The 11,677-nt window shown below is 59.2% G+C and overlaps 2 protein-coding genes across 2 annotated transcripts in view; both read left to right on the top strand.

The window, feature by feature from the left end:
• Positions 1–5,122, top strand: part of RABGGTA (Rab geranylgeranyltransferase subunit alpha) — a 5,613-nt gene extending 491 nt beyond the window's left edge. The window contains exons 3-17 of the mRNA XM_007447913.1: positions 1–79; positions 458–582; positions 775–962; positions 1,222–1,425; positions 1,738–1,821; positions 1,910–1,992; positions 2,082–2,183; positions 2,286–2,391; positions 2,485–2,536; positions 2,708–2,796; positions 2,912–3,000; positions 3,094–3,210; positions 3,839–3,952; positions 4,219–4,306; positions 4,974–5,122. The exon at positions 1–79 is cut by the window's left edge and continues 2 nt beyond it. Of these exons, the coding sequence (XP_007447975.1) occupies positions 1–79; positions 458–582; positions 775–962; positions 1,222–1,425; positions 1,738–1,821; positions 1,910–1,992; positions 2,082–2,183; positions 2,286–2,391; positions 2,485–2,536; positions 2,708–2,796; positions 2,912–3,000; positions 3,094–3,210; positions 3,839–3,952; positions 4,219–4,306; positions 4,974–5,122 (1,669 nt within the window). The remainder of the gene's footprint in view (positions 80–457; positions 583–774; positions 963–1,221; positions 1,426–1,737; positions 1,822–1,909; positions 1,993–2,081; positions 2,184–2,285; positions 2,392–2,484; positions 2,537–2,707; positions 2,797–2,911; positions 3,001–3,093; positions 3,211–3,838; positions 3,953–4,218; positions 4,307–4,973) is intronic.
• Positions 5,123–7,685: 2,563 nt separating this feature from the next.
• Positions 7,686–11,677, top strand: part of TGM1 (transglutaminase 1) — a 12,632-nt gene continuing 8,640 nt past the window's right edge. Inside the window, 7 exon segments of the mRNA XM_007447895.1 lie at positions 7,686–7,704; positions 8,381–8,722; positions 8,871–9,059; positions 10,057–10,305; positions 10,701–10,819; positions 10,927–11,034; positions 11,482–11,656. Of these exon segments, the coding sequence (XP_007447957.1) occupies positions 7,686–7,704; positions 8,381–8,722; positions 8,871–9,059; positions 10,057–10,305; positions 10,701–10,819; positions 10,927–11,034; positions 11,482–11,656 (1,201 nt within the window).

The raw sequence follows: 11,677 nt of genomic DNA, 5'->3' as shown, positions 1-11,677 counted from the left end.
GCAAGCGGAAGCCAAAAGGCTAGAGCGGGAACAGAAGCTGAAGCTATACCAGTCAGCCACCCAGACTGTCTTCCAGAAGGTGGGGCCCTCAGAGGTCGTCCCCTCCCACTGTGGCTCCCTTAGTATAGCACTGAGGCCAAGAACTGCGCCTTAGAGTCAGGCTGCTTGGATCCATATCTGCGTTCTATCAGGTACTAGCTGTGTGTCCTTGGGCAAGTTACTGAATCTCTTTGGACCTCAGTTTGCCCATCTGTAAAATGGGCCTAACAATTGCACTTACTGCATAAGGCTGTTGTGAAAATTAAATGAGAGAATACATGTAAACCCATAAAGTGCTTTGTATAGTACCTATAGTATAGTATGGCATTCACAGAACAGTCGGTAGTTGTATTTATGTTATTAGCCCTGTAGCAGGAGAAAGATATGATCTCTCTGACCCTGCTATCTACCGTCTCAGCGCCAGGCTGGAGAGCTGGATGAATCAGTGCTGGAACTGACAAGCCAGATTCTGGGAGCCAACCCTGATTTTGCAACCCTCTGGAATTGTCGCCGAGAGGTGCTCCAGCGGCTGGAGGTCCAGAAGTGCGTAGGGGTTCAGAGCCCCGGGAAGATGGCCCTGGCTCTGCCCCTGCCCTGCCTGGGTCCAGGGCTGGAGGAAGAGTGGGGCAGCCAGGGGCAGAGGCAGAAGGCAGTGGAGGGCTGGGTGCAGAAAGACAGGGGTGAGCTGAGATTGGGTGTTGGAGGGCCCTGACCCCCATTCCCCTCTGCGTGCAGGTCCCCCAAGGAGTTGGCCGCTCTGGTGAAGGCAGAACTGGGCTTCCTGGAGAGCTGTCTGAGGGTGAACCCCAAGTCTTACGGTACCTGGCACCACCGCTGCTGGCTGCTGGGCCGCCTGCCAGAGCCCAACTGGGCCCGGGAGCTGGAGTTGTGTGCCCGCTTCCTCGAGGTTGATGAGCGGAACTGTACGTGCCTGCAGATTCTGTCCCTACAGCCCTCACCTGCCCCACATTCTGGTACTAGGGCCTCAGTAAGGCCCAGAGTGGGGAGGGATGGCCAGGATGGGCCCCCTGAGCTGATGGCAAAAGGGATGATGGAGCCAAATGTATCCTCCATGGAGTGCAGAGAGGTGTTTCTCAGGATCTCCGAGGGAACTCCAGGGGTACCAGCCGGGGAGATTCTCTTGCCCTCCTTCTGAGATGTGCTGTCTGCCCTTCCCCGCAGTTCACTGCTGGGACTACCGGCGGTTTGTGGCTGCGCAGGCAGCTGTGCCCCCTGCAGAGGAGCTAGCCTTCACTGACAGCCTCATCACCCGAAACTTCTCCAACTATTCCTCCTGGCATTACCGCTCCTGCCTCTTGCCCCAGCTGCATCCCCAGCCAGACTCTGGACCCCAGGGGCGCCTCCCTGAGGATGTGCTGCTCAAAGGTAAGCAGAGTCAGGGTGTGCTGGGGAGGACTCTGCCGTGCCACCCTTCCAACCCTGATGCCTAGGCCTATTCCTGAACCTGCCACTCGGGAACTTGTCTGGCTCTGGGGGTGCATAAGATCCAGCCCCTGGCTGCAGGGAGCCCAAGTGTCCAATGGGGAAGATTAAACTGAAATGTGCAGCCCCTGGGCAAGGCCAGCCTATAGGTGAAACTGCAGGCTGGAGGAACTCCAAGGTGAGGGTGGGATGTTGGGGCGGCCAGGAGCCAAGCAGGGTCCTAACCACAACCCCATGCCTCCTTGGCCCCTGCAGAGCTGGAGCTGGTGCAGAACGCCTTCTTCACTGACCCCAATGATCAGAGTGCCTGGTTCTACCATCGTTGGCTCCTGGGACGAGGTGAGCAGTGGGGGAGGAAGCTGGGTGATTAGGGCTTAGAAGGAATGGAAGAATATTTAAGGAGACCTGAGGCTGTGTCTTCCCCCAGCGGATCCCCAGGATGCCCTGCACTGCCTGCACGTGAGCCGGGATGAGGCCTGTCTGACTGTCTCCTTCTCTCGGCCCCTCCTAGTGAGTCCTGCAGCTTTTGCCGGAGAGCATCGTGGATCATGGGCCTGGTGCTGTTGGAGTGACGGGTCTCTCTTTGTCCCCCATGCCAGGTGGGCTCCAGGACGGAGACCTTGCTGCTCATGGTGGACGAGTCACCCCTGGCCGTGGCGTGGAGGACCCCAGATGGCAGGAACCGGCCTAGCCACGTCTGGGTATCCCAGGATTGGTGGGCAGACTGGAGGCTGGGGTAGGGCTGGGCTGGGACTGTCAGGAAAGTGGTGCAGCCGGGCTTTTTCTTAACCCCTTGCTCCCAGCTCTGTGACCTGCCCGCCACCTCTCTCAACGACCAGTTGCCCCAGCATACATTTCGTGTCATTTGGACATCAGGCGGTGCCCAGAAGGAGTGTGTGCTCTTAAAAGGTGACACAGCCCGCACCTCCCCCCTTGGCAGCAGCCCTCATCCCTCTCTTCCTGTCATGGGTGTCCCCTCCTACCACCTGCTCTTTCTTACAGGCCGCCAAGAGGGCTGGTGCCGGGACTCCGCCACGGATGAACAGCTCTTCAGGTGATGGTGACAGGGAAGCACACAGGCAAGGTTGGGGGCTCTGGACTCTGGGCATCAGGCAGCTGGCCAGTAGGCTGGGGGCTTAAGCAGTTGATCTCAGACTGGGTACTGGGGCTGACTAGTACCCCAGGGCTGGGGCATCATCCCCTCCCCCACCCTGCCCACCCTCAGGTGTGAGCTGTCAGTGGAGAAGTCCACGGTGCTACAGTCCGAGCTTGAATCCTGTAAGGAGCTGCAGGAGCTGGAGCCTGAGAATAAATGTGAGGAGGCCCCTTTCTAGGGTGGCGCCCCTTGGGGAGAGCGGGAAGGGTCTCCAGAGGACGGGAGCAGAGGAGGATCCAGCAGAGACCATCCTCTTCCCTGCCCTCTCCCCAGGGTGCCTGCTCACCATCATCTTGCTGATGCGGGCGCTGGACCCCCTGCAGTATGAGAAGGAGACGCTTCAGTACTTCCAGACCCTCAAGGCAAGTCGGGTCCATGGGAACCGGCGAGGGGGGAGGCCCAGCGGGCAGGAGGAGCGCAGCTGACGTGCATTCTCCGTCCCTTCTCCCTGCCAGGCCGTGGACCCTATGCGGGCAGCGTACCTGGACGACCTGCGAAGCAAGTTCCTGCTGGAGAACAGCGTGCTCAAGATGGAGTACGCGGAGGTGCGCGTGCTGCACCTTGGTCACAAGGTAGGGACTGCGCACGCACCTTCCCGGCCTTCGCACTGCTAGCTGGCCTCCCTCTTCCTCAGGACCTGGCCGGCTTTTATATCCGCTTCCCGGGCCTCAGCCCAGACACTCACCATGCCCCCGGCTTTCCTTCAGTCGCACGTGCCTTTCTGGACATTTCTTCCTCAGCTCATTCCCATGCTTCTCTCCCTGGAGCAGGCCCCAACACCTAAAACCTCAATAGTTTCCAGAGCTTTCTGACAAACCCTCCAGACTCTCTTTTTCCTCTGTAGTCCTTCCCAATCAATCTCCCCAACACGTCACTGCTGCCCACCTTCGCCCCCACCAGCCGATCCCAGACTCACCAGGCCCGCTCCCACCAGTGTCCCAGCGCCCTCCTCCGTCCCCGTTACCTGCCCCACTCCCACCACTCCACTGGCCACCCAGCCCGAGGGCTCAGGCCTCTCCCACGTCCTTGACATGGAGCGTGTACTGCCAGGGGTGCTGAGGCAAGCGTCCCACCTACCCCCTCTTCTCCTCAGCTGGGGTCCCCAAGGGCCTGTGTGGGGCACACAGGGCAAGTGCCTGATAAACGATGGCTGAGGACTTTCCGCCAGGTCTCGCTGGGTATCTCATCCCCCCTCCTCAGGATCTGACGGTGCTCTGCCATCTGGAGCAGTTGCTCTTGATCACTCACCTTGACCTGTCGCACAATCGTCTCCGAGCCCTGCCCCCTGCCCTGGCTGCCCTGCGCTGCCTCGAGGTAAAGCACTCACTCCTCTGTCGCCGTCCTGGGTGGTCCTTTTCCTCTTCCTCCACCTCAGAAGTCTGCCCACCCTACAAAGAGATGCCCAGGTCCTCCCAGACCCCACAGATGACCCCTGCCTTCTCCTCTGTCACCCAGCCTGACCCCAGGAGCCCTTCCATGCACTGTAAGCTGATCACCCTGGGTTCCCCAGTTGCTTGTGCCAATCCCAGGCTGACAGCTGCCTTCCCTGCCTTGTCTTCCCTGCCCTCCCTGCTCCCCAGGTGCTGCAGGCCAGTGACAACGCTATCGAGTCCCTGGACGGTGTCACTAACCTGCCCCGGCTGCAGGAGCTCTTTCTGTGCAACAACCGTATCCTTCCTTCTGGGTGCCTTTCAGACAGCAGGTTGCGCTAGGTGCCACACCAGGAAGGGACAGACAGCAAGCAGGGTGGTGTGCCCCTGGACATGGAGAGGGGGCTCTGGCTGTCTAAGCTGAGGAGAGAGGGTGGCCTGGCGCTGTATGAGGCTATCATTGACTTGTACTGGTAGAGTTTTGCAGGATGGAAGTAAGTGACTTCCTCAAGCCAGAGTTCACAAACCAGCAGCCTACAGATATTCTTGGGTAGCGCATCATGTTTTTAAAATCAGGAAGTTTCATATTTTAAAAAAATCTAGAATTTTGATTCTTCTTTAAAAAATGGAAGTTAAAGCAACCTTTAGCCTGCATTTCCACTTGGCAACCCTTGGCCATTGGTGGATCATGGGTAACTCTGCATCCGGGGCTAGCTTTCACCTTGGTCACAGTCTCCACCACTGCTTCTGGGACTGTATCCAGTCAGCCTCCTGTGCTTCCTGCCTGGCCCCCGGGGGCTGGTGTTTGCAGTCTAGAGCCTTACGCCCTCCGGGGAAGCAGACAAGGTGCCCACCAAGCAGACTGCTAGGCAGCAGTCCCTGTTCTTGAGGGAAAGCAGTGATGGGTGCACAGGAGCAGGTGGATCTGGAGGAACCTGCCGAGCTTTCCTTGACTCCTGCCCAAGGCCTCCAGCAGCCTGCAGTGCTCCAGCCTCTTGCCTCCTGCCCCAGGCTGGTCCTCCTCAACCTGCAGGGCAACCCCCTGTGCCAAGCAGTGGGCATCTCAGAGCATCTGGCCGAGCTGCTGCCTTCAGTTCGCAGCAGCCTCACCTAAGAGACTCTGCCCCCACCCCCTGCCCTTTAACTTATTGGAACTGAATAAACAATGAAGAGGCCCCCAAAGGCTGCTAAGCCGCCGCCGCCGCCGCCACCATCATTACTACTGCTACCCATCCTGGAAAAGAAAAGGAAAGAGTGAGGGTATGTCAGTTCACCCCCTCTGCTTTCGTTTTATGCTCAGTCCTGCTGTTCCCTGTCATGGAGAACCAAAGCCTCAGTATCTGGGGCAGAATCAGGGCAATGGCTGGATTTGAATCTACATTCCAGTTTGGGGCTGGGCTGGGTCTAAGTTCCAGGCTGGAATCAGATTTGAGTTCATGATCTGGTTGGGGCTGGACCACAAAGCAGCTGGAAGTCTTTCTAACTGAAAGGGGCTCGTAGAAGTTTCTCCCGTGACCTGTGCCCCTTCTAGATGCCCTGTCTGCCCTGGCTCTCCTTTACCACAGCTGAGAAAGCTCTTCCCAGGAGGAGTGGGCCAGGGCACAGTGGCTCCCCTCTCTTACAGCAACACTGTCAGTCCCCATGAGTAGCATGCTCTGGATAAAGAGCCCTTGGAAATCCTTGATCCCATTTGATCCTCACAAGCTCTCAGGGCTGAGACGATTAGGCCCCTAGTACTGATGAGGAAACTGCTGTTAAGATGCACCCAAGGTTGCTGACCTCAAGTGCTGGAGCCAGAGCTGTCTCTGCAACTTGGTCTGGGATTCCAGATTCATGTTCTTGCTTCTGGATTGGGCAGAGCCTGGCCCCAGGTCCCGGGGTACCGAGACGGTGTCTATTCCCATGGTCTCCCTTCCAACACACATACACATACCTTGTCCTGACTTTGAAAGCCCTGAGGCACTTGAGCCTCCCCGGAGGGAGGAAAGGGGAGCGACTCAGGGGTGAGGGCACTGAGTCAAACCTGGCTGGGTGGGGAAAGAGAAAGATTGAAACAAGAGGGAGAGAATGTGACAAGGCATTTTCCTGGTTCCCTGAGAATCTACTTGGGCCCACATGTGCTCACACACAACGGGACTCTCAGGGCCCTGCCCCTCCCATATCCATAGTGATACACAGACAGCCCCTCCGTGAAGCCCTTTGGCTGACCTGCCTCACACCTGCCTGGAATTTTGATTTCCACTAGTGCATCCTCTGAGTGTGCTAGAGGATGTGGGGACTTAGACCTGGACAGGAAAAGGTCACGGGGATGTGGAGGGCTCTGTGCCTGGTCCTGGAGCCTCTGTCCCTACTCCCCAAGCCACCTCCCTGCCTGATGCATCACCAAACTCAGCCTCTCCTCCAGTCGGCTTCCTTGTGTCCCCCCTGCCCACCCTGTTTTCACTGTCTTCTGTTCAGTGTCCCATGGACAGAGCTTGGACAACAGCGGGATGGAGGGAAGAGACCCCAGGAACAGGGTCCCAGCCTTCCGGAAGATGTCTGACCTCCTCTTTGCCTTGGGGTTCTCTTGGTGGCCTCCCTGGCGTCTCTCCCAGTGTCAGGGTGAAGTTGGGGCAGGTGCCTGGAGCCGGTTGGTCAGGATTCCCAGGAAGAATTCCAGGTTGGAGAGCCCTGGCCTCCAGCTCCCCATTCATCTCAGTGAGAGAAGGGGGTACTCTGCAGCCTGGGGAGGGGGGCCTTCATTCCCACCTGAGCCTCATAGCAAAGACCTCAGCCTCCTCCAAACCCCTCGGTTTGGGGGGTGAGGGGTGGCAGTTAGAAAACAAGAGATTGCCTCTACTCTGACCCCCCCTAATCCCCAACCTGGAGGGACACAGGAAGCAGGGGGCAGCTCACTCATGCTGCGGCCTGGGGCCTAGCTAGAGGAAGGAGGGACAGACAGATGCGCTGGCTGGTGGAGCCAGTCAGAGGGCCTGGCTGCTGATGTCACCAGTGTGTACCAGCTTGGGATGCTGGGAGATCCCTGGGCAGGACGAGTCCCAGAGCCAGGCCGGTGGGCAGTTTCACAGGGACAGAGGTGGGCAGCCTGAGCTTGGGAAGAGGGAGTCTGCTGGATAGAGCGTGGGTGGACCCTCCCTGCCCCATCGCGCTAGAGAAACTTCCCACACTACAGGGACGATTCTTTCCCCCTCACCCGCACATGGAAATCCACCAAGCCAGATGCCCCATCCAGAAAGCTGCTCACGGACCCCTCCCAGGAAATGACACTTGTCGCAACCTCCTCCACCGAGGAGAAGGTGCTCCTGATGCACCCAGTTTCACAGGAGTCAGCATCCCTCGGACGGTGTGATCTCATCAAAGCCTTCCAACTTCAGACCTGACAGACCCCGCCCCCGCCCCCTCCCCAGCCCGGGCCCAACCCCGCCTACAGTCGGTTCCTGGTTCCTTGAAAGGGGGAAGAGGGTGCGGCCTAGCCTCATTTCCCACCCCTACCTCGGAAACAGCCCCCAGAGGCTGGGCTTCCTCCCTCGAGGAGGGAACAACCTTCCTTCCCCTTCTTCCCAGAAGCCTGGCCCCGCCCTCCCCCTTCATAAACCACTTACCGGCCCGCCCCACGCTTTCCATTCGTGAGGCGGCGTCAGTCCCGTCCCATCAGTCCCGACCTGTTCCACCCAGAGATGCCAGCACCTTCGTCAGGTGAGGCCCTGGCCAGGTGGGGTGCGAGCCAGCCCGAGCCTGTCGGTCCCAGTGAGGCTGCTCCCCACACACCGAGACTCTGCACCTGGGAAGCCCGGCTCGGGGCACCTCTGCCCCCGCCCAGCCCCTCCGGGCAGCTCCGCGTGGGTGTTTGACCAGCCGTGGGGAATGTCAGGAGCCCAAGTCGTGAATGTCACTTGCCTGTGTAATGCAAGGAGACTTGCGTGGGGTATTCCGCCTAAGAAATGGGCCCTTGAGGCAGGCAGCTCTGGATCTCTAGACTGAGAAGCTGGCAGGTGGAGGGAGCAGGCCCGGGATGGTCTGTGCTGCTGCACCTTGAGGGTGTGACAAGCGTCATCTCCTGGGAGGAGTGCGTGAGCAGCTTTCTGGATGGGGCATCTGGCTTGGTGGATGTCCATGTGCGGGTGAGAGGGGAAAGACTCGTCTCTGTAACGTGGGAAGTTTCTCTAGGTGAGTCTGAAAGGAGTCTTTGGGGAAGGTCTCTGGGTGGGTCTGAGGGAATCTGAGGATCAAGATCAGATCATCTCAGTCATCCGGCTGGGACTGAATCAGCTCTCTCTGGATGGAGGGTTTCTGGGTGAGCTGACTGGGGCATACTCTAGGGGTAAAGGAGGTCTGTGTGAGTGATCAGAGCCTCCCTGCCTTGTCCACACAGGCACGACGACGGGCAGTCCTTGTTCAGATGTGGGCCGCTGGGGCGGGAACCCCTGGCAGCCCCTCATGACACCTTCTCCAGAGCCAGAGCCAGACAGACATGCTCGCCAAGGGAGCCTCCCCTTCTGGGCTCGCTGCTGTGGCTGCTGCTCGCGCCAGAATGCAATAGATGACGACTGGGGGCCTGAGCCCAATGGAGACCACGGGTCTAACTCCAGGGCTCGAAGGCCCAGCCCCAGGGATCCGAGACCCGACTCCCGGGGTCGAAGACCCGACTCCCTGGGTCGAAGACCTGACTCCCCGGGCAGCACTGTGAACATAGCTAGAGATGGCACCATCCAAGGTGAGGCCCACCTGTCCATGTTATCTGAGAGCCAAAATGCTTTAATGGGCCTGAGACTCATTCTGGCATCTCTGGGGGCCTGGGAGGCTAATGATGCAGGGCCGGACTCCCCACGGGGCTTCACTGAACCTGAGCTCTGGCCTTGCAGAGGGAATGCTGGTGGTGACTGGTGTGGATCTGCTGAGTTCACCCTCGGACCAGAATCGCCAAGAGCACCACACGGACGAGTTCGAGTACAATGAGCTGATTATCCGCCGTGGGCAGCCCTTCCACATGGTCCTCTTCCTGTCTCGTCCCTATGGGTCGTCCGATCGTGTCACCCTGGAGCTGTTGATCGGTCGGTGGAGCCCTCAGTGGGAGGGGTGAAGGCCCTGGGCAAGGTGGAGTGGGGGTAGGGGGCTGCGTAGCAGGGCTCCCCGCCCTGGTATTAGGGTCAAAGGGGCAGCTTTGGGCTCCTCGCTCACCCCACTCCTCGCCCCTGCCAGATAAGGCAGGTGCAAGCATATAAGTATATCCCCAGGGGTGCCTCAGGGAGGGTCTCGGTGTTCCTGTTTTCCTAAGCTCACCCTCTTCAAGCCGCCAGGAGCATCTGTCTCAAAATTCTTTTTCTTCAGGTGCTTGGCACAGCATCCCCTTCAGTGTTGCTGCCTCTGTGTGTCTTTCTTTCTGGGTCTGCCCTCCTTCCTCAGGGTGTGGCTCCACGCTCTGTCCCACTGTGTCTCTCGGTCTCTCTGTCCCCATGGCCCAGGGCAGGTGCCTCCCTCATTGCATTGCTTGGTGGCTACCGACTGCCTAGGCCGGTGCTTATGCTGCCGTAGGGGGCCGGCGACCCCTCGTACCCTTTGATTAGGGCCTAGCCTTGCCCACCCCAGCCTGTAATTTCCCAGGTACCCCCACCACCTCCAGCAAGGATGCCCTGGGCTCTGGAAGCTGCAGCCCCAGGGAGCAGGCAGGGTTGAACTTCAGGATATGAACTGCCCTTTCACACGGAGCAGGGGCAACTGGACCCAGACAGGATGGCTCTGCTCCTTCAGCCCAGGTGCTGGAACAGTCAGGCAGGGAGAGCGTGACGGTGACCTGGTCTCTTCTAGTTGCCTCTGAGTTAAGTGTCGAGGGAACAGGTTTGGGATGTTGGACTGGATCTCTGCCCTGACATGTGGGCAAACACTGGGTGGGGACAGAGCTGCTCTCAGATTGACCCAGGCGATGGTCCAACTCAGGGACACACTCACTGGCTCATACACTTTCTGGGTGGGGCTGCGAGAAGTCCAAGGCACCATCCTCCCCCACTTCAGATAGGCTGCAGCAGCTAATCGATGCTTCCCCCACTGCAGGAAACAACCCTGAGGTGGGCAAGGGCACCCACGTGATCATCCCAGTGGGCCAGGGGGGCAGTGGAGGCTGGAATGCCCAGGTGACCAAGTCCAGCGGGAAGAATCTGAGCCTACGGGTCCACACCTCCCCCAATGCCATCATCGGCAAGTTTCAGTTCACGGTCCGCACACGCTCAGAAGCTGGCGAGTTCCAGTTGCCCTTTGACCCCTGCAATGAGATCTACATCCTCTTCAATCCCTGGTGCCCAGGTGAGCCTGCTGGAGTCAGAAGCAAGGCATGGACAGGAGGGGAGGGCAGGGCAGGGCTTCCTTTCCTAGGATCTGGCTACGTGCCTGGGTACCTAGCCCTAGGAGAAGCCAGCCTCCCATTGTCCAGGTGAGGGGACCTAGATCCAGGACCTAGAGAGGTGACCAGCCCAAGGTCACACAGTCTCACCTCTCCTGGGGAAGGGCCCTGGTTACAGCCACCCTCCTCTGATTATCTCTGTCATGCTCACTGCATCCTTCCTGGGAGCAGTGCTGTCAGGCTAGAGGCGTTCCTGCTCTTCCTCTGCAGTTGTGAGTCCTGCAGAATCAGCCCAGGGGCAGGTGGGACCCAGGGAGAGGGCTGGAGGGAACCAGGCATATATGCTTTGGGAACACAGAGGACATCGTGTATGTGGACCGTGAGGACTGGCGGCAGGAGTACGTGCTTAATGAATGTGGGAGAATTTACTATGGGACCGAATCACAGATTGGCGAGCGGACCTGGAACTATGGCCAGGTACGGCTGCCTGGGGCCTCGTGCACTCAGGGGCACTAGAGACAGGTGGGGCGGGGTAGGGGAGCAGGTGCTGGCCTAGGGGTCACCTCTGCTCTTCCTCCCTCCAGTTTGACCACGGGGTGCTGGATGCCTGCCTGTACATCCTGGACCGGCGGGGCATGCCATATGGAGGCCGCAGGGACCCCATCAGTGTCTGCCGGGTCGTCTCTGCCATGGTGAGCACCCTCGCGTCTCTGAGCCCTACCATGTGTCTGCCTGCTGCCTCCCCTGCTCTACCCCACACTCTTATCCTTCCTGATTCTGTCGCTGCTCTTGCAAAGGGTATTGTGGGAAGTGGTCTTACTCCTCTTCCCTCCCTCACCTGTCCCCCAACCCTCCCCTTCCTGGCTCCGGTTCCAGCTCTTGCGTAATGTAGGGCCAAACCCCAAACTTGGCACACCCAGCATTCACATTCATGTGTCAGACCAGGATGGAGGGGGGCGGTGGTGGTGGTGGAGTGGGCAGAGAGCTCTGGGAGTGGTGAGGGGGGCTCAGGCTGCTACTGGACCCTGAAGCCTTTAGGGGTGAGGGATGGTTGCAGGGTCAGAGGCTGGGCCGGGGGCCACATGGCAGGCCCTGAGCTTCTCCCCCAACTCTGCCCCACCCCGTCCTGTCCTGGTCAGGTAAACTCCTTGGATGACAATGGCATCCTGATTGGGAACTGGTCTGGAGAATATTCCCGCGGCACGAATCCATCAGCGTGGGTGGGCAGCGTGGAGATTCTACTCAGCTACCTACGCACTGGCTTCTCTGTCCCTTACGGCCAGTGCTGGGTTTTCGCCGGTGTGACCACTACAGGTAGTGGAGGGATGGGACAGG

The sequence above is a fragment of the Lipotes vexillifer genome, unplaced genomic scaffold, assembly GCF_000442215.2.
Source record: "Lipotes vexillifer unplaced genomic scaffold, Lipotes_vexillifer_v1.1 scaffold558, whole genome shotgun sequence".
In the NCBI taxonomy this organism is placed as follows: Eukaryota; Metazoa; Chordata; class Mammalia; order Artiodactyla; family Lipotidae; genus Lipotes; species Lipotes vexillifer.
The sequence above is the reverse complement of the archived record's forward strand: the minus strand, read 5'-3'. Positions and strand labels throughout refer to the sequence as shown.